The sequence below is a fragment of the Camelus dromedarius genome, chromosome 24 (assembly GCF_036321535.1).
Source record: "Camelus dromedarius isolate mCamDro1 chromosome 24, mCamDro1.pat, whole genome shotgun sequence".
Lineage (NCBI taxonomy): Eukaryota > Metazoa > Chordata > Mammalia > Artiodactyla > Camelidae > Camelus > Camelus dromedarius.
Window position 1 is genome coordinate 17042039 of NC_087459.1, and position 24995 is coordinate 17067033.

General features: G+C 52.6%; 3 protein-coding genes across 5 annotated transcripts in view; all 3 read left to right on the plus strand.

Annotated features, from left to right (window-relative positions):
- VWA3A (von Willebrand factor A domain containing 3A) overlaps positions 1 to 1374 on the plus strand; it is a 41044-nt gene extending 39670 nt beyond the window's left edge. For all 3 annotated transcript variants that reach the window (XM_064478511.1, XM_064478513.1, XM_064478512.1), the window contains one exon: positions 851 to 1374. In XM_064478511.1, the coding sequence (XP_064334581.1) occupies positions 851 to 1106 (256 nt within the window). In that variant the 3' untranslated portion in view covers positions 1107 to 1374. The remainder of the gene's footprint in view (positions 1 to 850) is intronic.
- LOC135318485 (von Willebrand factor A domain-containing protein 3A-like) lies at positions 1145 to 5529 on the plus strand. Its single transcript, XM_064478778.1, has 6 exons — positions 1145 to 1156; positions 1402 to 1553; positions 2388 to 2511; positions 4077 to 4174; positions 4340 to 4405; positions 4708 to 5529. The coding sequence occupies exons 1-5, from the start codon at positions 1145 to 1147 to the stop codon at positions 4389 to 4391; spliced, it is 438 nt and encodes a 145-aa protein (XP_064334848.1). The 3' UTR covers positions 4392 to 4405; positions 4708 to 5529.
- Positions 5530 to 6276: 747 nt separating this feature from the next.
- SDR42E2 (short chain dehydrogenase/reductase family 42E, member 2) lies at positions 6277 to 24311 on the plus strand. Its single transcript, XM_064478779.1, has 13 exons — positions 6277 to 6334; positions 7028 to 7403; positions 9360 to 9996; positions 10504 to 10599; positions 12210 to 12267; positions 12957 to 13075; positions 13757 to 13832; positions 17493 to 17575; positions 18244 to 18381; positions 18917 to 18982; positions 19394 to 19457; positions 20918 to 20991; positions 23445 to 24311. Exons 1-13 carry the CDS (start codon positions 6277 to 6279, stop codon positions 23682 to 23684), a joined length of 2085 nt encoding a protein of 694 aa, XP_064334849.1. The 3' UTR covers positions 23685 to 24311.
- The last annotated feature ends 684 nt before the right edge of the window (positions 24312 to 24995 follow it).

The window sequence follows — 24995 nt, forward strand, 5'->3', positions numbered from 1 at the left end:
AAGGCTTCTCTGGTCCAGGCCACTCCCTCTCACAGTTCCAAAGGGCCTGGAGGCTTCCAAAACGCTCTTCTGAATAGCAGGAAAGAACACTGCCTTCTGTTGCAAAAGTCAAGTGGTTTTCAGAAACCCATCTCAGGTCCAGGGACAACTGCCAGCAGATCAAAGGAACCACCAGGTGGCCTTGAATCATAGATTTCAGCTGAACTTGATTTTTTAAGAGAAGGGGTTTAGAGTGGTTTGTTCTCTCTACCCAGCGGGTTGACCCTAAGGGGACAGCAGAAGACTCCGGTCCCAGGCTGGGGACTCATCCTTGCCTTAATACTATTTATTTATTTGGGGGGGGGGGTGATTATTTATTTGTTTGTTTGTTTGTTTATTTAATGGGGGTACTGGGATTGAACCCAGGACCACATGCATGCTAAGCATGCACTCTACCACTGAGCTATACCCTCTCTTCTTGCCTTAATATTTAAAAGCGCAGACATTTATAGAGCACTTCCCTTGTGCCAAGCACTTTACAGGCATGATGTCATTCAGTCCTCACAGTGATCTGATTATTACCTCCATTTTTCAGAAAAGGAAACAAGGACTTAGAGAAGTTAAATAATTTGCTCAAGATCGCATAACCAGCAAGTGGCCGAGATGGGATTTAAATCTATCTCTGTCTGCATCCATCACTGTGTACCTTCTCATCCTCAGGTGCTCCCTGAGGGGCCCAGGGCTCCCAGGAACAGGCATGAGCACCGGCAGGGAGGTTACTTCCCCCCCCCCCACCCCGGTCAATATGCGTTCTAACCGATGTCTTTCTCCTCCTCCCCGCCCCCCACCTCTCGTCCTCCCCCTACCCCAGTTTTAACCTGCTCAGCTTTGCAGAGGGCCTACAGCCGTGGCAGGACACTCTGGTGGCAACCACAGACGCAGCCTGTCATGAGGCTATGCAGTGGGTGACCCACCTGCACCCTCAGGGGAGCACCTCAGTCTTGCAAGCGTTACTGGCAAGTTCCACCTCCAAGCCCAACCCGGGAGCAAAGCAGAAATACCATCCGCCCCATCCTGATTTTGCACAAGGCTTTAGGGTTTGCAAAGAGCACTTTAGAGTTTGCTAAGTGCTAAATTGTTTCATCTTCCCAACAACCCAGTGAGAATGACTTTAAAGGTGAAGACCCGGAGGCCCAGAGAGGTTACGTGACTTGCTTGGGCTCACCAGCTAGGAAGCGGGCCGTGCTCTCTCTCCTAAACCTTAGCAGCTTCTCTGGTCTGTCAGAGGCTGAAAGAGGAGGCCTTCACTCTGCATGACAAGCAGACCCAATCAGACACTCTCCTTGGGGACAGCAGGCCAGGGGTCTCTGCCCGTCCTGGCTGGCCCCTCCTCTGAGCTAGACAGCCCATGTGCTCTTTCAGAAAGCTTTCAGTTTTCCTGATGTGGAAGGATTGTACCTCCTGACCGACGGGAAGCCAGACACAAGCTGCAGCCTTGTTCTCAGTGAAGTCCGGAGACTCAAGGAGACGAGAGACGTGAGAGTGCACACCATTTCCCTGAACAGCTCGGGCAGGTGGGCAGCGAGGAGGCGGCCGGGTTGCGTCCCTTCCCCACGGCCACGTGTCTGAGGGGCAAGGCTGATCCTCACCTAATCCAGGGACTCACATTAGCTGCTGGGCTCTCCTGGGCCCGAGTCCTGTGAGTCAGCGGTTAGGAGGGCCTAGGCAGGCATCACACCAGAAAGAGCCCCCCTCTGCACCCCTGCCTGCCCACCATCAGGGTCCGCCCGCGGCCCTCCTGGCTTTCTCCAGCCTGGAAATGAATTTGCCTCTATTCTCACAGTCACACACCGTGTTCTCCCGTTTCACCTTTCTTGGGGGCGCATTTGTGAACATTTAGGGGGGAAAATGTTTAAAGTAGCTGCAGTTATTTTTATAAATGATCACCACAGAAGAACATGTATTAGACAAGAGAGATTCAGCTACTTCAGGAAAAAACAAAAACAAAACTTTACTTGGCAAAACTGTGATCATGTACATTCATCCTTAGTCTCTGTCTAAACCATGACTCCGTAAAGGTCACACTGTGTTCCTGCCAGGTCAGACACAGAGTGGGCACTGGGTAGATGCCCAGCTAAGGAACTTTAAGGGGTGCTTTGAGGGGTCCAGGTTAAATGGTGGCCCAAATACAGTGAATCTGCTTCAGGCAGCAGCAGCAGCCACCCTGCCACCCAAAAACCAGCAGGGAGAGTGGGCTTGGTGATGCCCACATGGTCTCAGTGGCACAGAGCCTCAGGGTCCAAGGCCCACTGCCTTACTGATCTGACTTCCCCAGGGGCTGAGGGCTCACAGAGAACTTGCCTGGCAGGCCGGTGGGCCCAGCCTCAGCCCTCTGCTTCTCCCTGCAGGACGGCGGTTCACTTCCTGAGAGATCTGGCCTCCCTCACTGGGGGGCGCTATCACTGCCCCGCTGGGGAGGACTCACTCTTCAAAATCCGTGGCCTGCTGACCAGGGGCTTCATCCACCAAACGGTAAGCTGCGGAACTAAGGAGTGAGGTCTGTTGAAACAGCTTGGTAACATGTCAATGGGTGTGGCTTTTCTCCTCCTGACAAGACCTCTGCTTCTCTTGTAAAACGAAGTAGTGACTAAACAGAGTTGTGTTTCCCTGTTGCTCTCCTTTTAAAGCTGGGAAGGGAGCAGGGCTGGGGTTGTTAATGAGAGAATAGTTCACATTCACTGAGCATTTACTCCATGCTACAGATTTGCTATTTTATGCAGATTACCTCTTTTAATCCTTCTAACCATTGTATACCCATTTAGCAGATGAACGAATGGGCTCAGCCAGGTTTAGGGATACACTGAAAGTCAGAGGAAGTGGTAAAGCCGGAGCCTAGACACCCATGTTCCTAAGTTCTCTGCTGTAATTCCTACGTTTTTCTGTCTCCCTTCCTTCAGTTCATTACAGCACAGATATTCAAATGATCTGTTAAGAGAGAAATCTAGTCAAGTCTTAGGTTCCATCATGCATGTGAAATAAGATCTTCCAATCTGACAGAAAAATTATGTACAGATTCATACCTTCTAGGAATATGCTGCTGTGAATTATACATTTTCAGGGCAACAAATCATTCAGTAACACAACTAACCAGAATTCCAGATCTTTTTTTTTTTTTTTTTGGAAGTTAAAGTTTACTGTCATGGCATAAATTCTGAAGTCAAGTACTTTAAATGATGTATTTGTTCAAGTAACTGGTTTAGGGGCAAATATTACAAATGATGCAAAGATCAGAACAAGTAAAAATAGCAGGGCGGGTCTAGCTCAGTGGTAGAGCTTGTGCCTAGCATGTACAAGGTCCTGGGTTCAATCCCCAGTACTTCCACTAAAAATAAACAAACACCTAATTATCAGCTCCTCCTCCCAAGAAAAAGAACAAGTAAAAGTAATGAACGTTCACCCATATCCTTACTACATGGGATATCATGAAGGTTCTCAGTTTAAAACTTTATCAAATCAGGTTCTTTAATGGTTTCTGGGTGCAGAGCAGGATCTCTGCCGCTACTCCTCCCAGGGAAAAGAAGCAGCTTTTTCTCTTTCTTCTTGCTAATTGTGAGAACACATCCTTTTAAGGCTAGGCTCTGGGGAAAAAAAAAAAACAAAAACGGCTAGGCTCCGGAGTTTCATTAGCTGACATAAGGAAAAAGGCATGTCTGTGAAGCTGTTTCACTAGAAGAAATAAAGAAGGGGCTGGATAGCTTTTACTAACAGCGAGATAAGGAGCACGTACCACTTCTGTTCTGCTTGACAGAGTGATGCTGACTGCAGTGGAGTCCAGGGACCCTCCTGGTTTCCACCGCCCCCTCCCTACATTCACTCTCAGACATCTCATTGCAAGGTGTCCCGTTTGCAGAGTGACTGCCTTGACGCCTGTTGAGCTCCTTGTCCCTGGAATGTGCAAGCAGAGGCCCACAAGACTACCTGCCCTGGGTGGGAGGCTGCACTGAATTCGCTCTAAAATTCTCCTGAGATTTTGGATTGTCAGGTCCTAGCCAAATCATCTAATAGATCTAACATCACATGCACTTCTCCCTTTCAAGGACCCTGGGTTGCCACTGTTTGAAGGAGACGATTTAAGGAGATTGGCCCAGGAGATCACCAAGGCCAGAAGCTTCCTTGGGCAGGCCCAGGCCCTCAGGTACGCCTGTCCAGCAGCCCCTCCCACCTGCCGCGTAGCCCCAGCCCACCTAGACCCAACCAAGTCATGGTGCCCCCGCTCCAAGAGCTCCTGCCCTGCTTCTCCCCTCCAGGCCCAGAAATCTGGGCATCGGGGAACCATCTACTGTCACCTTCTGTTCACTAGGACCCAACTCCAGAAGAAAAACAGCACAGAACCAAAGGTTGCTTCTCCGTAGCGAAGTGTTCTCAGGTAAGGGGGGAGGATAGACTCCTGACCTGTGACTGCTGGTCCAGGGCCAGGCAGCTTGCCCTGTTTCATGGACAGTAGTAACTACAGGGAGGGATGAGACACAATGATTCCTCTAAGTAGAAAGGCCAGCCTACAGAGAACCACTTACTGAGCACATGGTGAGGACAATGTGCCTTAGAAAGTCCGCAGATCAACATGATCCCAGGCACCAGGGCTCCCCGGAAGCTGAGGGAGAAAAGGCTCTCCATCCCTGGGTCCATCCTAACATTCCTATCCTGTCTCCAACACATGCTACACTCCAGTCACAAGTCTGTCACTGGCTGGGAAGTCCTGTACCAAGTCCCCTGCTTAGAACATCCTTCTGCCACCCTCTGCCTAGTGACTCCTTCTCATCCATCAAGGCACAGCACAAATGGCATCAGCTCCACTGTGACGATGTCCCTGGGACCCATCAAGAGCTGAGAGCCTCCGGCCTTCCTCCCATGGCATCCTGACCACACACCCCTCCTTAGAGAGGTGACACTAACCCTAGCACTCCACAGCATGCTTCCTTGCTCCCTTGTCCAGCTCTTCTCCTTGACGATGAGCTCCCTCAAGATGAGGCTGGTGTCCTAACCATCTCTGGGTCCCCAGAACCTGCCATGTGGCAGACACGTAGTAAACAGTGGGCATGCAGCTTAATTGTGAGAGTCCAGTTCTGGAAACCTGCCAGGTGGGATTGTTTCTGCCCTGGTCCTCTTGTTCTGTGCTCCCCCACCACCCTGGTCCATGTGGGAAATGCAGAGTCACCGTCAGCCCATCTTGGAGGAAGAAGAAAGACATGAGCCTCACCACCCCCAGCCCCTTCCCCCACCACTGCTCAAACTGAACTGAAATCTGCTCTGGAGTCTAGTCCAGAGCAAATGCTCAGCTCAAGAATGTGTAAATCGAACTGGATCTGCTGGGCTGCCCCACTGTGCACATATGAAATGCATATGTCATGTATCATGTCATCTAGGGTCACTTCTAAGATAGGAAAAATTGCTTTTATTTGATTAATAGGATCAAAGTTACTTATAAACTGATGTGACCATTGGTATATGTGTGTGTCTCTGTGTACGTAAACTTTTGGTGAGATAAAACTTTATTAAAAGACTCATTTCTAAGATATAAGAAGTCCAAATCAATAAGTAAAAGATAAACATCCTAATTTTTTAAATGGACAAAAGACTCAAACAGGTGTAAACAAGCAATAGCATATGGAAATAAGTGTATATATAGGTGCTCAACAGTCATACCCATCAGTGAAATGCAAATTAAAACTACAATGAGACACCACTACACACCCACCAGAATGGCTAGAAATAAAGGCTGATGATATCAAGATAGGGAGCAACTGAAACTCTCCTACTGAGGTGGGGGTGTAAACTGGTCCAACCACTTTGGAAAACTGGCAGTTTTTACTAAAGTAAAACACATGCCTATTCTCTGCCAGCAATTCCACTCCAAGGGAAATGGGTGCCCATGTTTGACAAAAGACATATGCAAGAATGCTCATAGCAGCTTTGTTCATAAGAGTCAGAAAATGGAAACTACTTAAAAATGCCCATCAATGGTAGAATGGACAAATAAATTGTGATATATTTGTGAAGTGGAATACTACACATCAATTTAAAAAGAACAAACTACAGCTGTATTCAACAAGATGCATCAATCTTATGAACAATGTTGGGCAAAAGAAACCAGACACAAAAGAGCACATACACAACATGTGGAATGGGAGCAAATATCTGCAAATGATGCGACTGACAAGGATTAAGCAAGGTAACTTGCCACCTGGCACGTAGCATGTGCTGGCAGAGGTTTTGCTTTCCTCTTCCCCACACCCACCTATGCCCAAGGAGGATGTTCACACGCGTGAAGCCTTTCAAGTAGCCCTCTTCAGCCAAAGTAACCAAACCTCAGCGCTCTGAGTCAGCTCTGGGAGCACAGCCCCCAGTAGGTCTGTTACAGCAGCTGTGCCTGCTGTTGGGCACATGCCTGCCCCTCTGCCACTGCCACTTGCAAATGAGTTTTCCAGGGATGATGTGATCCATCTGGGTCCCCAGTGCAAGGGAAGGGACAGCACTGAGGAATCACCTATTACAAGTGGAACGATGGCAGCGGAGACTGGATAACCTGGAAATGGGTGAAAGAACACAAGAAAGGAAGAGATGATAGATGGGTGGCAGGGAGGAAAGAAAGATGTTTGGAATGAATTCGATGGATAGGTGGAAAGACAGAATTACAGGTGAATAGATGAATGGACAAAAAATAGTTTAAAATTGGTGGAACATTGGAGAATAACAAAGAGAGGGATGGAAGAATAGGTGGGATAATGAATAGATAAAAGAGAGGAAGAAGGGAGGGAGGGTGGGCAGAAAGGCTGGAGGCTGGCTGAACAGACAGGACTCTGTGCGAGAAGACATGGATGGGTAGGTGGGTGGAGAAACACCGTTTCGCGGGGCTCTAGGCCGACTATGCGGGCAGGACAGGGACCGGCACGCAGGGCCTTCGCTTCCTTTCCCCAGCTACAACGCGGGCCCATTTTACCCCTCGACCCGCCTCAGTTTCCCCTCTGAGAGCCAGCGGGTCCCGCCTTAGAGACGTGTCGTGGGCGGACAGAGACGGAGAAAACCCGCGCGGGGCGGGCGCGGGGCGGTCCGGGGAGCCCAGTCCGGCCCCGCCCCGAGGAGGCGGCGGCCCGGCCGCGCGGAGCCCGGCGCGTAGACGGACGGACACGCGGGCGCAGCCGGGAGCACGCAGCGCTGCGGGAGCCCGGGCGGGTGAGCGCAGCCGGGGCGGGGCCGGGGGCGCGGGCGGGGGCGCGCGGAGGGAGGACCCGACCCCGAGCTGCCCCGCCGGCCGATCTTGGCGTGGGGGACCCGCTCCTGCCAGCCCTGCGAGGCCGACACGCCCGGGGTCTGTCCTACCGCTTTTACCGGTTCTTCTCATCCAACCCCTATTTGGGTCCCCATCGGTCTGGATCCAGGACGAGCCATTGTACTGAGACTCCATCAGAGTTCATGAATGTTCTCTGAGTCTCAGTTTCTCTCCCAGGGTGATGGGAACAGGAGCCTCTGTCGCACAGAAGTCGGGGGATTAAGTGCGGCAATACCCAGGGTCAGCCAGGTGCTTGGCTGTAGGTCTCCGAGAGGCAGAACAGCCTGGAGTTTATTCATTCATTCAGCAGTTGTTACGGTTGGCCTGCTTTGTGCCAGGCACAGGACTGGGAACCAGTGATTCTACATTGACCCCACCGCTCCTGGAGGCTTGCCTACCAGTGGCCTGTGAGGGCTCTGCTCTCTGTTCCCTCATGACCGCTCTGGGAAGTAGACAGGACAGCCAGGGTTATGTGGGTCCATTGGACCGCTGTGGATACTGAGGTGCAATGAGGTTACAACGATCTTGCCAAAGGGCACACCCAGCAAACGGGACCCGACGCGGGTTTCCAGCCTTTGTCACAGAAAGCATCCCCACAGGATAGACAGCAGCTCTGGTGCCACAGACTCTTCCCCAGGACAGAGTCCCCTGGGCCTGGAGGAGGACTCTACTCCGAGGCTGCACCCTTCCCTTCCCAATGGGGGAGTTAGACTCATCCCTTGCGAGGACTCAGATTGGGGTGTCTCCCCTCCCTGTTAAACCCATGAGTGCCAGTATCTGTATGGGGCATGACTTTATCCCTCACTCAGAACTTTGGAGAGCAGGACTGTGACAGAGGAAACTAAAACATACACCCCATAGCTGTCACTCCAGGCGACGATAGGGCAGATACTTACCTATCTCTGTATCCACAGGGCCTGGCACACAGTAGGCCCGCAGTACACAGTTGCTGCTGTTATTAATGATGATAGTGGTGATCTCGCCCTTGGTCCAGACTTATCCTCAGATGCAACAGTAGGTGGGGAGGTGAGACGATGGTGGCAGTGACTGATGGCCTGATTTGCATTGTCTAGAGTGAGGAGGACAGGATCCTCAGTGCTGGCCCCCAAAGCCCACAAACCTGATCCTGAAGCCCACAGGGAGCTTGGGCAGACCTTGTGGTCCCAGTCATCTGCACTGCTGGGGGACCTGGGAGAACCAGAGGCAGCAGTTGCCAGGGCAGAGGTGATGCCACACTTTGCAAGTTTCCAGGGCCCTTTTGGATCCCATGTGGATTCCTCCCTGTCTTCCACCTCCTCCTAGTTCTCCTTCTCTCCTCCTCCAGGAAGTCCTCCCAATTTCCCCATCAGAAAGCAGGCACCACCCAGTTTAGTGGCATTCCCCTTGGCATGATTTAGTCTGTCTCCCTCTTGTACTACAAGATTTTAAGGGACCAAGAACCAAGATTTTATGGAACTGGTAGACTATTCAGGAATGCTTGGTGTAAATCTCAGCCACGCAGTGTGACTTTGTGCTTTGGTTTCCCCAGCTGTGAAACCCAAGGCCTGGTTGCTTTGTCTCAGACTCAGACTCTCTCTGAGAAAGGTGGCAGCCACCTTGGAAGTTCTCAAGATTCTGAAACTGTTCACTGGGAGCTCAGAGGGTCTCTAATTCTTACCAGGAGGTCCCCTCAGTCCCCAGGGGTCTGATAATCCATGTGACTTGAGAAAACCCTAGAATGTACATGTTGTTTTTCCCTACAGCTGGACAGATCCTGGGTTCACATGGCTCAGTAGAAGATGAAGCCCAATCCAGCAGGCTCCTCTGCAGAGGCGTGCAAAGCTGCGGGGCAGGGCCAGCAGAGCTGCCCTGTCTGCCAGGCCTGGGCGGGGGTCTCAGGCCTGGGGTCTGAGTCAGCTCCTAGGCCGGGGCCTGGTGCTGTGTCCAGACCTGGGTTGGGGCCTGGTGTTGTGTCTGGACATGGACCCGGGCTTGGTACTGTTCCAGGCCCTGGGCCAGGTCCTGGTGCTATTCTGGGGCCTGGGTTGGGGCCTGGTACCATTTCGGGGCCTAGGCCTAGGCCTGATGTGGTTCTAGAACCTGGATCAAGACCCAGTGCTTCTTCGGGACCTGGGCCAGGGCCTGGGGGAGTGTCGGGGCCTGGGTCAGGGCCTGGTGCTGCTCTGGGACCTGGACAAGGGCCTGGTGCGGTGTCGGGGCCTGGGCCAGGGCCTGGGGGAGTGTCGGGGCCTGGGCTGGGGCCTGTTGCTGCTCTGGGACCTAGACAAGGGCCTGGTACAGTGTTGGGGCCTGGTGCTGCTCTGGGACCTGGACAAGGGCCTGGTGCAGTGTTGGGGTCTGGTGCTGCTACAGGACCTGGACCAGCTCTGGGGCCTGGACTAGGAACTGGGTCTGTACCTGGTTCAGGAGCTTTACCATTATCTGGGCCAGCAGTCAGGCCTGGGCCCAGACGGGGATCAGAGACTGGGTACAAACCTACTGAGCCAATGACAGCCCCATCACCGCCACTGCAGCAGAAGACTCAGGCCACACCTGTGCAGGCCTCTAGGCAGAAGGTCCTGGTGACTGGAGGAGGAGGCTACCTGGGCTTTAGCCTGGGTTCTAGCCTGGCCAAGAGTGGCACTTCTGTCATCCTGCTCGACCTCCGCAGACCCCAGTGGGAGCTGTGCTCAGGGACCGAGTTCATTCAGGTGCAGTGATGAGGATCCTGCGGAGCTGGGGGTGTGGGGGGCCCTGGCTGGTGGTGGAGGGCGGGGAACAGTGTCTGATGTGTACCCAGTGGCGTGGTGTTGAAGGGCATGGCCTCTGGGGTCAGAATGTTTCAGCTCCAACCCCAGCTCCCAGCCAGGCAGCCATGGCCACAGGGTGCCACCCCTCTGAGCCTCACATCTACATCCATAGAAAGGGGACACCAACAATATCTGCTTTACAAGGGTCTCATGGGGAGTTGAGGAGACAGTGCATGTAGAACGCTGAGCACAGCCTCTGTGACTTAGCTCCATAAATGGGGCTGACGGCTAAGAAGCCTGGTAGAATCATCTAGTAAACCCTGTCCCACAGCTGCTCCTGGCCCTGTAGATTCTAGCCCCAGGTGGGGTCAGGGGACCAGCTCTGGGACCTGGCAAGGTACACAGCGGTTACCTCTGAGTGCCTTGGACCAAGGCCTCCTACCTCTGTGTCTTCCTTCTCCGTTCCAGGCTGATGTCCGTGATGCAGAAGCCCTGTACCGCGCCTTCGAAGGGGTGGACTGTGTCTTCCACGTGGCCTCCTACGGAATGTCTGGTGCTGAGAAGGTGAGCCCCTCACACACAGGGCCTGGATTCAGGCCTTGGCTCTGCCCACCCACCTCACTCCCCGGGTGTTCATTACTGCTCATCACCTATTCCAGGGAGGGTTTGGGCTGCACCCTGCCTGTGTTTTGCATCCATTGGGACCAAATGCCAGTTCTGCCATTTTCTAGCTGTGTGACTAGGGCAAGTTAACTTAACCTCTCTGAGCCTCCGTTTCTTCATCCACAAAGTGAGGCCATTACAAGTACTTCTGTCACAGTCTCTGCAGAGAACAGTGTAACAGTATTTATCAAAGTGTACAACACTCTTTGACTCAGAAATTACACTTCTTTGTATATTTACAGCATTGTTTATGAACCAAACCGGAAATAACCTACATGTCCATCAACTGGGGACTATTTTTTATTATTTTATTTATTTTAATTTTTTGGAGGGGGAAGGTAATTAGGTTTATTTACTTATTTAATTAGAGGAGGTACTGGGGATTGAACCCAGGACCTCAGGCATGTACCACATGAGCTATACCCTCCCCCAAGTTGGGGACTATTTAAATAAATGTTATCTATACACATACAATGAAATTCTATGCAGCCATTTAAAAGAATGAGATCATTCAATATGTGCTGATAACGGAACAATTTCCAAGATGCAAAAACACTGTGTTTGACATTTTCGTTTAAAAAAAAAAAAGCTACAGGGGAGGAGGGTATAGCTCAGTGGTAGAGTGCATGCTTGGCATGCACAAGGTCCTGGGTTCAATCCTCAGTACCTCCATCAAAAGTAAATAAGTAAACTTAATTACCTCCCCCCACAAAAAAAAAAGAGTAGGTTAAAAAAAAAAAGCTACATACTCACACATGCTTATATGCTGGTGTTAATAAGGGTATATTATCTCTAGAAATACAGAGGCTGGTAACAGTGGTTGCCTCTGGGGAGGGAAAAAGGAGACTTGGAATAAGGAGGGGGAGGGAAATTTCCTCTTCACTGTGCACCTTCTTTACTGATTGAACTTTTTAACCTTGTGATTGTATTACTATTAAAAACAACTGCAACAAGAATAAATATAGTTTAAAAATCAGTACGGAACTCACCTCCTCCTCGTGTGGTTGTAGGGATTAAATGAGTCGTCAAGGCTTCACCCTGTCCCTGGGGCACCAGCAGCTTTCCCTGTAGCCCAGTTTTCATTTTTCACACCCCAGCCCCTTCGCTTGGACAGTATTACTGTGTCCATCTTACACGTAAGGGAGCTGAGATTTCTAGAGCCAGGAAGCAATCCAGCACATTTGAGTCCTTTTTCTTTGTCAAGCCCTATACCAGGTCCTCCCACAGGGCTTATTAAATCCTGCCAACCACCCAAGGGGGTCTGCCCTCACTTTACAGATGAGGGAGCTGAGGGTCAGGTGCAAGACGGAATCTCCCCAGCTGGCCCAGGGAGATGGTGGCAGAGAGAGGCACTGGACCCAAGGCCCCCGCACTGCCTGTGGGGCCCCCACCCTGGGATCCCCGCCTCTGAGCTGCAGCCCCCGCCCTGCCCCACCCAAGCCCAGCCTCATGGCCTCAGCAACAAGGCGTGAGGCAGCACCTGACTCTCCCACCTCCGTCTTGTCTTTTAGCTGCAAAAAAAGCAGATTGAGTCTATAAATGTTGGAGGCACCAAACTAGTGATTGATGGTAGGCGCTCAGAGTGGAGTGTGACCTGCCGTGTGTTTCCCACTTCTCTCCCTACTCCTGCCACAGGCCCAGCTCTAGGGGACAGGGTGGAGGAGGGACGGAGACCAGGGCCTCCTCCTCTCCCTCTGCCCCCTCAGCGGAGGGCCTGTGGGCAGCACATCCTTCCTGCTCTGCAGGCCTGCCCAGGCCCCGGCATGGGGTGACTCGGTGTGGCCTCGGCATATCTGAGGACACAGGGAGTGACGTTTCCACAGAGGGCTTAGGGGTCAGGAGAAGAAAAGTTGCTGAAGGACCAGAACAGAAGCCCCACATCTGGGCTCCCTGGGCATGTGCTGCCTGACCTGCATCCTGTCTTTCCCTGTCGTTTTTGAGTGTGTCTCTTCTGTGTCCCCATCGAGCAGACTTTCTTCTGACCTGTCCCTGGCAAGGTAGCTCAGGGGCCACAGCCACACTGAGAGTGAGCCGGCTCGGCCCCCAGGGGCCCACGGAGCAGGGACTGGACCTCTCCCCCAGTTGAGGGAGGGAGGTCTTTCCCTTCTGAGCCAGGATGTGTGCTGGCGGCTGGCTAGAGATCAGTGGATTCACCCAGTTTGGTCCCGTGGGCACCTCCTCAGCCAGCTCTCTGCTCACATCAGCCCCGTCTGTGTGTCTGTGTGTCTGTGTGTCGCTGTGTGCACCTGTCACTGCAGTTTGTGTCCGCCGGCGGGTTCCAAGGCTCATCTACACCAGCACGGTCAATGTCGCATTCGGCGGGAAGCCCATAGAGCAGGGTGATGAGGACTCTGTGCCATATTTCCCACTGGAGAAGGTACTCGGCTTCCAGGAGAGGTGGGCGGGGCCAGTGGGCCTGGGACCCACAATCCAAAGGGTAGGGAGGGGCAGAGCCAGGGTCAACTTCACAACTCAAGGTGACCCCCAGGAACAAAGGGTCCCCAAACTAGGGTGGCACAAGTCCTCTTCTACTTTGGCTGGTCATGCCAGCAGGGGCTTTGAAATCACACAGACCTGACTTTGAGCCACCAAAGCCACTTTCTACTGTGGGGCCCTGAGCAAATCTCTTCACTCTGAGCCCTTCCTTTTTCATCTGGGTGCGATAACACCACCCTGTGGGGACATGGAGAGCTGGAAATGAGATGATGTATGTGAAAATGCCGTGTGAGCACTAAGGGACTACATGTCAACGGTCCATCCGACGCTCGTCCAGCCCCCACTTCCCAGAGCAGGCCCTGGGGCTGGCAGGAGCCTCGCTGAATCAAGGAGCCCCTGGTCATTGTTACTCCTCTGAACTGTCTCTGTTGTTCCTGTGGGTCCCACACAGAGGGAGAGGAGGGGCAGTAGGGCTCCAGGCTTGGCCATTTCCCAGTGCGGATCCCTAGAAATGGACCCCCACGTGGTCTGCTGCAAAGGTGCAGCTCTGAGGCCAGGCAGGCATTGCCGGCAGTGTCACCGACCCGCGTCCAGTGGCTCTGTTCTCCCTGTCCCCTGGCAGCACATGGACCACTACTCCCGAACCAAAGCCATCGCCGACCAGTTGATCCTCATGGCCAATGGGACACCTCTCCTAGGTGAGTACTGGGGGCCCTGCTCACGGCCAGCATGCATGCCCACTGCTGTCTTCCTGCAGCAAGTGTGACTCTAGCTTTTAGCTGATAGCTTTCTGGGGCCCTCTTTCCTTCCAAAGGACACCTCCCCAAGGCCTTGGGCATTCATCATCCAACAAATTCTGAACACCTGTTGTGTGCCCACACCCTGCCAGGGATACAGCCTGGAAGATGGCAGGCCCAGTCTCTGCCCTCACGTTGCTCCTGGTCTGGTGGGGAGACACTTGGGAAAGCCCAAATCTGGCTCTCTTTTCTGCCACATAGGAGGGGATCCAGTTTTCAGGACCCTCTTTAGACAAGAGTACAAGTTTATGAAGATGCAGTGAGGTATAGCACTTTGCAAGGGTCATGCACCTGAGGGGCCCTTCAGTAACTCCCAGAAAAATCAGCCTCGTCTGCCTTACTGGATTGTCATAGAGAAGTGACAATAGAGGAGGGCACAGTGGCTCAGCACCCATGTGCTGGCACCAGACTGAACTGAGTTCAAATCCAAGCTCCACCTGCTGTCAGCTGTGGGATCTTGGGCGGTACACTTATCCCCTCCCAGCCTGTCTCTGCATCTGTGAAAAAACGGGGATAATATTGGAATTCAGCTCAAAAAACCTTGAGTGAGAATAAAATAATGATTTGGACTGTTAAAAAAACAACATAGACAGCTTGAGTTTATCAGGTGCTTGCTGCTTGCCAGGCCCTATTTTGCATGCTAATTTTATCTGCACAAGTCTCAATAACTCTTCACAGCAGCCAGACGAGGTAAGAACCTGAGGTCTCCCTTCCTTTCTAACCTCAGGAGTCAGATTCAGATAAATTCTCTGTGATCCAGATTATCACTGTTTGCTTTCTGAAATTCAGAAACTAAAAAGAATCAGAAAACCTGGTTTCCCTCACTGTCTAAACTCAGGAAGTCAAGTGGATTTGGAGAGTGAAGGATGTTTGAAATTATAATCCTCAAATTTACAGAAGAGAAAGCTGAGGCTGAAAGGTTTGCTGATTTAGCTGAGGGTCACATCGCTATTAGGTGGCGAGGTGGGATTTGAACCCCCTCCCCACCAGGGGAAACACCAGAGCCTGGGGCTTGACAGTAGCTATGGCCGAGTAGGTCTCTTTTCCGTAAAATCCTCCCCACCCTACCCCCTCACCCTGGGCCTGTCAGGCCTTGGCCCCTCATCCAGTGGGAACATCCAGCTCTGTCTTTCCAGGGGTTAGACCCTGTGCAGTTGAAGTCTCTTCTCTACCTGGGGCCTCCCCTGCCTGGACCAGCAGCCTATGAGCCAGACACCTAATCCTCTGGCTGAGAATTATTGATATGAGCATCCCCAGCTTTCCACAGTCAGGGGAGTCATGGATACCCTGGGCCCAGCCCCGCCGGACAACATCAGCTGCAACCCGACCTCCCCCCCCACACCATACCCAGGTGACCCAGAGTTTAAAATTAGCTGCAGGCTGTTTACAGAAAAGCTCACCTGATACCTGCCTCCCAGGAGTCCAGCCACGGTCACCCTGGGTGATTTCCAGTCCCTACTACACAAGCCGGTCCCTGAGACGCTGCCTCTAACCTGGCATGGCGGTCCCTGGTCCCTGTAGCGGGGTCCTGAGACAGTGCAGACCCCAGCTCAGTGTGAATGCTCTGTATCCTCCTGTCTCTTGGTGTCTTTAGTGTCCTAAGGCCACCGACACAAATTACCACAAACCTAGTGGCTTGAAACAACAGAAATTTCTTCTCCCATAGTTGTCACAGTTCACAGCCAGGCGTCTGAAATCAAAGTGTCGTTTGGGCTGTGCTCCCTCCAAAGACATGAGGGGAGAGTCCTTCCTTGTCTCCTCCAGCTTCTGGTGGCCCCAGAAGCTTGGGGTCCTTCCTTGGTGTGTGGCTGCTTCACCCTGGTCTCTGTCTCTGTCTTCACGTGGCCTCTCTTCTTGACCTGTCTCTTCTCTGTGAGTCTCTTATAAGGATACGTGACATTGGATTTAGGGCTCACCTGGATAATACAGGATCATTTCATTTTTAGATCCTTACTTACATCTTCAAAGATCACTTTTCCAAGTAAAATTGGATCCACAGTTTCCAGGATGTGGATGTATCTTTTCAGGGGCCACCCCCTCAAGCCACTACACTGGGCCTCATTGTAAAGTGAGGGTGTTCGAGGGAGAGCAGGCAGGATGCTTGGTTCTGACCCAAAGACACCAGCCCTGGCTAATTTGTGGGGAAAAGTGAATTTATACTGGAAGGATATGGGAAATATTCTGGAAAATAGATTCCAGAGAAATGACCACCAGGGCTTAGAAAGGACAAGGTCGGGGCAGCTCCAGGGACCTGGGTGGCAGGAGCTGGTGATCAGCCTCTCAGGATGAACCCACTCCTAGGATTTTAGATCCCACATCAGTGATGCCGAGAGTCACATTCCTGTGTGAGGCCATGGCATTGGCCCAGCTTGGGTCCCGTGGCCACCAGCTCAGAGGAGAGCAGCGCATCTAGACTGACGGTCCCCCTAGACCTGGCCCCTGAGGAAGGTGGGCTTCTGGTCCCAAAGGTTGGCATACACTCGGCTCCCCAAACAAGGGGCACGGCTGCTTGGGGAACCTGAGCCTCGGGGAAGTGGGACATCTTTCAGAGGCTCCGTCTCAGTTCAGGAGTTGTGGCTGGGAGTCAAGCAGTTTACAAATAAGTAGTTTTAAAAAAATTTAATCTAAAGTACAAATGGATTATAAGAACACATAGAACATTTTATAATCTTTCTTAAGATTTAAAAGGAATCTGTTTGGGGCAGCTCTTCAGGCTGTACCCCAAGACTTCCCCGGAGAGACATGTTCCCACTTGTGCCAAGAGGGCCCCTCAGCAGAGAATTTGGGAAGCCCTGGACCAAGCTCTGTCTTGGTCTGGGGACTCTGCTGGCACAGAGCAGTGAGAGTTAGGGAGACAGACCCCCAGCTCTCATGCTGTCAGTGGAAAGAGCCTGGGCTTTAGTCCCCATCTCAGCTCCACTAGGATGAGCTGTGTGCCCTTAGGCAAATCACTTTCCTTCTCTGAGCCTTAGTTCTTTTATGCATAAGACAGGGATAATAACAGCTCCCACTCATAGGGTTGCCTTGAGGGAAAAAGTCCAGGCTTATCAGAATGCCAGGCACATAGTAGGACCTCTCCATGGTCTTTAACTGATAACCAGAAAAAGGAAAGAACTACAGCTATAGGCATGAGAGCATGTGGGTCTGTGCTCATCTGTAGAATGGGCACAGTAGGACTCAGGGGAGTTGAAGGATATCATGTCTGTCAAGTGCTGGATAAACTTTTATGGGTCATGCAGATAGCTGCATGTAGGTCTTGTCTCTGTTACTGGCAGGGGCCATTTCTTGGTCATCCTTCGATTCTTCACAGTATCCATCCCAGGGCCCAGTGCTGGTGCAGGGCAGGGCAGGTCAGGGACAGGGGTGATGCTGAACAGTGTTTGTTGAATGACTATGTGATCGACTTAGAGAATGATTAATTAAATAAGGACACCCCAAGGACCTGCCTTCTCTACCAACCTATCTGGGTAAGGACCAGGAGATGTGGACAGCCTTTCTGTCCCTCTCCTTGCTCATCCACCCCAACTCCCGGGACCCTGACCGGCCTCCCCTGTATCATAGGAGGAGGCACTCTGCGGACGTGTGTGCTTCGGCCCCCAGGGATCTACGGCCCCGAAGAGCAGAGGCACCTGCCCCGCGTGGCGGTATGTAGTCCCAGCGCCAGGCTGGAGGCACAGAAGGAGCCTGATTGGTGGGAGAAGCTGAGCGAGGGAGTCTGGGTTGGGGGACAAATCAGAGAGTAGCTGGGTGGGGAGCAGAAGGGCCTCCTCGGCCATCCACTCTGCAAGGATGGGCGCCCTGGAAGGTTCTGAGCAGGGGAGATGTGATCTGACTTAGGATTCAAAAGGAACCCCTGGCTGCATGGGGAACAGCCCGCAGGGGCCGAGGGTGGAGGCAGGGGACCAGTTAGGAGGCTATTTCTTTATCCAGGTGAGAGATGAAGGCAGCAGTCAGGGTTGTGAGGAGTGGCTGGATTCTGGACAGACTGTAATGGCTGAGACACTTGGGTACGCAGACGGGTTGGGTGTGGAGAGTGAGAGGTGGTGTCGAGGGTGGCTGCAGGGCTTGGGCCTGAGCACTGGGTGCTGCGGGCTGCGGGGAGGGAGGGATCAGGCGCTCACTCCTGGACAGGACAAGGCCGCCTTGTCTATTCGAAGACCAAGTGGAGGTGTCAGGAAGGCATCCTGTGTGGGACTGGGACAAAGGACTGTGGCCTGGAGCTAGAAACTTGGGAGCCTTCAGCATGTAGATGGAATTTAAAGCCACTCCAGGCTTGGTCTGTGTTTCTCACCCGTCCCCTGGCCTCCACCAGAACCATGTCAAGAAGAGGCTATTCATGTTCCGATTTGGGGACCGCAGGACACGGATGAACTGGGTCCACGTGCACAATCTGGTGCAGGCACACGTGCTGGCGGCCGAGGCCCTCACCGCCGCCAAGGGCTACGTGGCCGTGAGTCCCCTGTACTGTTCCCCCCACCTTACCCCGCGGGCTGCAGGCCGGTCCCCCAGGCCTAGGGGATTCCTGGCTCACACACATCTCCCCAGCTCATGCTGGCTGATGGGACTGTTGGCCCAGGGAAGCTGGGGCGAGGCACTACAGGTGGTCCTTTTAGAGCATCATTAGCGCCTCAAAATGACCCTGTGAGGTAAGTGTTGTTGATTCCAGAATGACAGGCACCAAATGCTAAGCATTTTACACATACCATTACATTTAATCGTTATGACAGCCCAAGAGGAAGAGCCCGTTGTTTTCCTCCCATTTCTCAGATGAAGAAACTGAGGTACAGAGAGGTTAAGTGACTCCATCAAGGTCACACAGCTAGTCAGTCGGCAGCCTCAGAATTCAAAGGGACTTGTCCAGGTCTGTCCCCAGGGCTGCTCAGGAGTTGTCTCAGGTTAGGGCAGCTGCTGGGAGCCATCTGAGAATGTGGGGTCAGGTGGTGGGTGTGTGCGTGACCGTCCCCCTCCCCATGTGTCCCCCTCAGAGTGGACAGGCCTACTACATCAATGATGGGGAGAGCGTCAACCTCTTCGAATGGATGGCCCCGCTGGTAGGTGCCCAGACACCGCCCCCACCCCAAGTGAGGATCTGGGGAACCCCACATCTTCTCTCTCTGTCCCCCTTTCCTACTTACAAAAAAATCAGAAAATTTCACATTAAAGGCCATCTCTGGCAACAGTGTCCAGTGGGCAACATTGGAACTGGCTGGAGCTGGGTCATGGCTGCACTTTTGGGGCCTGTGAGCTCCCTCGGTTTGCCACAGTCCCTCCCACCCTGCTTCCCAATTTATGGTGACATCCTGCCTTGTGGAATTTTGCTTGTGACCCCTATACTAAGTGGTGAGGCCCCGAAAGAAGTAAATAGAAGGTAGACAAAGCACAAACGTGCCCTAGTCGCCCCACGGCCTTTCCACAGCAGCACTTGAAGGACCGCAGCTCATTTAAGCCATGTTCCCTTGCAGTTTGAGAAGCTGGGGTACAGCCAGCCCTGGATCCAGGTGCCTACTTCCTGGGTTTACCTGTCAGGTAAGGAAAGCGTGTGTATTGAAACCCTCCATGTGCCAGGTGTACATGTGTTACCTGATTTTAAACCCAGGGCCAAGACCTAGTTGAGGCCAGTGGGGCATTGAGGGCACAAAATTTAAGGAAACCTTTGCTGCCAGGCTTCAGATGCTCCAAGGCCAGTGTGCACGTGCCCAGCCCTGAGAGCAAGTGCCTCCTTAAATTTTAAACCAGAGACACCTCACTCCCCCTCACCTAGTCCTGGCCCTGTTTAATCTCTATTCCACTTGCGAGGTGGGTGTGATGGGGCCCATTTTAAAGATGAGGCAACTGAGGCTCTGACAGGTTAGCAACCTGCCCACAGTGCCGCAGTGAGAAGGCAGAAGAAGTAGAATCCATCCTGGGCTCTGCTGACGCCAAAGCCCGTGCCCAGCCCTTCAGCCCGTGTGGAAGGGACCATGCTGGGCAGAGGAGAGGGAGCCCTGGGGCTGCCCATCCTCCAAGGTCACCATGGCATTTAGGCTGCTTTTGGACATGTGGAGGTTCTGTTTTGACCCTAAATTCTCCTCCTCACCCTGAACGTCAGTCTCTCCTCCCACGCCCCAGCATCCCTCTGCTGGCCTCCTTCCAGCTGGAATGCTGAGCGCAGGCATCAGGCATGGAGTGATCAGCCCACGGGGACAGGTGCCCTCAAGTCACAGACAGCTGTGTTCCTGGAAGACCTCCCAGTTCTCAGCTGCATCTGTTGCATTCTAAATGCACCAGGATGCCTGACATTTAAAGCAGGGGTTTGCAAACTTTTGTCCCACCGAGCACATGCTCAGGATGACTTCTCCTGCATAGCGTTGCCGCTGTGATTGACACCCCTTGCCCCCAGCTGAGAAGCGATCAGCCGCAGGTTCTGGCAGTTCTGGAGGATTGTCTGTAAATCCCCAGCTCTCAGTAAGCTAACTATAACTCAGTGGTTCTTAACCTTGGCTGCACATTAGAATCACCTGGGAGCTTTTAAAATCTAGAAATACCTCAGCCACGCCCCAGACCAATTACATCAGCGCCTGCAGGAAGCAAGAGGGCAGGAGAAGGAAGAGACTTTAAAAAGCGGTCCAGCTTACAGCCCCGGTTGAGCTGAACCGCTGTCCCAGCTTCTTTCTCTCCTACTCAAGAGAGCATATTGGAACAGTAAGTGAGTGAGAGAGAGACGTGATTATAGAGATCACTGCGATTCTGCTCAGACTTATTTTTAAATGTCAGTCCTTTCATATTAATAACAACTTACTTTTGACACATCTCACAGCCAGACAAGGCTCCCCGGGGTGTGCTGACAACTGCTGATTTAAAGGAATCCAAGGACAGGAAAATGTTTGCAAAGTGGAGATTTCCCCTAGCGAAGCAAATAATGCCCCAAATTGATTTGTCCCTGAGGGCCTCCCTGGAGCTTGCATGGAGCAGGCACGCTGGTCACCGGCCCCTCTCTCCCCACACAGCCACGGTGATGGAGTGTTTGCATCTGGCCCTGAGGCCCATCTGCAGCCTCCCACCGCTGCTCACCCGGAGTGAGGTAAGTGGGCTGCTGCGAGGGGAGCCCCTGCCCCCGGGGGCCCCTTGCCTTCCTGCCGCTTCCCCACTCTGGTAGTCCCAGCTCCTCTATGACATCCCAAACCACGGCCTTGTGCTCTCCTGGTTTGAAGGACAACAGCTCCAAACCCATCCCTCATGGCCCTCATTTCATTCTAAAGCTGCCTGTCTTCCCGGCCAGACTGAGGGCTCCCGAAGGCAGGTTCTGTGACATTCAGTTTTCCACCAGCCTTCACCACACATGCACACACACATAGCCTGTTGGTTCTAGGCTCACAGTTCCTGCTCACTGACTGTTAAGTACCTACTGGGTTCAGAATACTGTTCTCGAATAATGATGTAGTTTTCCATTTGCGTATACAGTTTAGAAGAGGATGTTTTAATGCAGAATGTAAACAGTAAAGTAACAAGTCATGTTGGGTGTTATTTGCAGAATCCGTCCAGTCTGCTCTCTCATTTGATTCTCCCTGATGCTCTGCTAAGTTAGGAAGGGCAAAAAGATTATGATCTCATTTAATGGTGAGAAACTGAGCCCTTCAGAGGTTAGTGACTTGTTCAAGGTCTCACTGTTCTGGAATTGGCTTCATATGCCAAGCTCAGTGCTCTCCACCTCGGGGAATGGAGAATGGGCTGCAGAAAGCAGCAGTTCCCTATGGTTTCTCCTTTGAAGGATCCAGACTAGCGGAGGAAGGAGAATAATGACAACAGAGACCATCTACTGAATGGTGGTGAAATGGCAGGCACTGTGTTTATCTCATTTAATCTTCACAACTACTACTGCTGTCGATTCTGTTACCACCTTCACGTACAGAGGAGGAAATGAAACACAGTGGTGGGGGACGGGGGCGCGGGGTGTGAGATAACCTGCCCATGCATTTATGTATGGAGCAGTGCTGATTGGAACCAGATCAGACCTAAATGATTTTAAGCTTAACCCCTAGCTTGTGCAATGTCAGGAACCATATTCACATAAAATAACTGCCAAAGTGCTGCTGAATTATGGTTGGGTGGTGACCTGCCTCTGCTCCTCTCCCATCACTTGGTTTCCTCCTCAACTCAGGGGCAAAGGATCCCTGCCGAATTAGCTGGGGAGTTTCTTGGCACTGTGGCTCGGGCGCCCTCTGCTGGCCCGTTTATGACACACCAACCAGCCCTCCAGTTTGACTTCATAGCTTTTTTTCATTCATTTATGTATTGAACACCTACTGTGTGACAGGCACTGTGCTGTGGAACGGAGGCAAAACAATCCTTACCCCAAGGAACTCACAGTCCAAAGGGGAAGACAGCCCAGCAACCAGGCAACTATACTGGGGGAAAACTGAGGAACTTCAGGGTGCACAGAAGAGGCACCTAAGCCAATTCTGAAGAAGTTAGAGAGGCTTCCCAAAGGAGGTGACATCTAAGCCTGAGATTTGAGAATGCGGTGTCCCAGGACCCCGCTTCTCTAGTTCACAGCTATATCCCCCAAACCGCTGAACTTACTAGTTGATGCAAAAAGGGACAACAACTTGCCTCTCTCCCTCTCTCCCCACACAAGCATCTGAGACTAGGGGCTTGACCCCAGGGGCTGCTTCAGGGCCATGGGAGAATCAAGCAGCTAGTGGACCCCTTCCCAGTGTCTGGCTGAGGAACAAGAGGGGAAGAAATGAGTCAGGTGGGAGAGTACCCTCAGTTCAGCCTAGCAGGGAAGGACATGGGTTAGAATCTGGATCCCCTGTGTTATGCTGGGCAAGTCACTTAACCTCTCTGATCTTTGGTTTTCCAAAGAGAAGATGGTGGTGGTACCACTTCACAAGATTAAATGAGATAAGGCCTAGGAAGGATTTAGCCCATGCCAGGCAGAGTGCACAGTGCAACCTGTGAAGCTTGTGGGCCCCAGGCCATCTGGCTGCCGGATACCAGAAACGCAGCTCAAACCCTGGAGAGTAATCACTTGTGCATAATTGAATCGCTCTCTTAGGGAAGCTCAGTTAATCAGCGAGGGCGTGAAGGCTGTGCCCTGGGTCCTGTCTGGCCAGACAAGGTCTGGAGCTATGGGCTGAAAAGCCAAGAGTGTTTCCTGGATACGTTTTTCCAGGGAGCCGCACCCAGGCCACAGGCAGAATGTATCAAGGGCCTCCTGAGCCCCAGAATCGTGCTAGGAGGGGGAAGGGGAGTGCAGAGGTGAGGGCTTCACTTTGGGGGGACTGAGTTCAATAGCGTGGGGAGATGCAGAAAAGGCATCCTGGAGGTGGCGCCCTAGAGGAAAATGGAGATGAGAGAGAGAAAGGAAGTCCTTCCAGACGGGGGCATCTGCAGGGGCAAAATCCAACACAGGGGTCCTTTTAAATCTCTGTGCAACGGACGGGAAATCCCTGCCCTCGCTTCTCTCTCCCGGAGAAACAAGGTGGAGGTTGCGTCCCACGCGCACTCGTGCCGCCCCGCCTCTCCCCGCAGGTGCGCAGCGTGGCCGTGACGCACACCTTCCAGATCGCCAAGGCCCGCGCCCAGCTTGGCTACGCGCCGGACAAGTTCAGCTTCGCGGACGCCGTGGAGCTGTACGTGCAGTCCACGACCGCGCGGCCCCGCGGATCCGCGGCGCCGACGCTCCTGCGGCTGCTGCTCGGGCTGCTGCTGCTGCTCGGCCTGCTCGCCCTGGCCCTGCACTTCCTAGGCCTGCAGCCGTCCGTCGTCTGACCATCGCCGCCGGCCTGTCCCTGCCCCTGCTTCACCTCCCGGACTCGGACCCTACCCTGCTGTGCTCTCCAGACTTGGGCCCGCCCTTGAATCCTGGGGTTGTCCCCACCCCGCCCTCTCGCCCCTTTCCCACCCTCCGTGTCTTGGTCCGGCCTGGCCTGGGTCTTGGTCTCCCTCTGGCCTGGCCGGGAGGCCGACGAGGTCTTAATTTCCCAGACTGCACCGCCTTGCAGACCTTCTCCCTTCTCTTGCCCGGGCTTGGCCCACCCCGGTTCTCCCCTCCTCTGGTTCCGCCCTCTTTCCGGCTCTACTCACATCCCTTTGGTTTCTCCTTCGGGAATTGGCCTTACTCCTCCCTCTGGGTCGTGTCCCTCCCTTCTCCTACTTTTGATTAGGCCCTAGCCCCGCCCCTCCAGCCTGGCTCCACCTCCTCTCCAGCCACACCTCCTAGGTGAGTCCTTGGGGCCGGCCTGCAGCGGCTCGTGCAGGCTGGCCTGACCTTTGCAAGTTTTCGCTGTCTGCTATTACTCCTCTAGGGCCTGGGACTCTCCTCGCTGCCCGAGCTTCCCTGGGCTTGTCCTGAGATCGTCTGCGGATCTTGAATTAGACCTACTCGTTCTAGGAGCATTGCGTTTGATCCGCTGTTACGTTTCTGTTTTGGGTTCGCTCACTCACGTACATCTCCCTGTGTGCTGACAACCAGGGTTCTGCCCTGCCCAGCTTGGCCTTTCTGGGTTTCCTGTGTACGAGTCTGGGGATGACTCAGCTTAGTAAGCACACACTTCGGTACCAGAAGGGACATCAAAAAAGATGGTCAAAAGATACAGACTTCTAGTTACAAAGTAAATAAATCATGGAGGTGTAATGTACAGCATGGTTAGTATAGATAATAATACTATATCGTACATATGAAAGTTGCTGAGAATAGGTTGTAAGTTTTCATCTCAAGAAAAATAATTGTGACTGTGGTGATGGATGTTAACTAGACATTGTGATCATTTCACAGTGTATACAGAGAGCAAGTAATTATGTTGTACACCTGAAACTAATGTAATGTTACATGTCAATTATATGTCAAAAAAACACACCTTTTTTTTAAAATAGTTGGACCCCTCAGAAAAGTACCAATGTCGTTCTAATGGGAATTATTAGAATTTGGCTGGTCATATTGTATGACTTAGTATGGCTTCTATTGTTAATGAGGGAGCCAGTAGTGATCACCATAATCTTTAACGTTTAAACCACAAAATTTCTTAATCCAGCCCTGCTCTTCACAGAAACAGCGCCTTCCTCTTGTCTTGGTGTCTATCA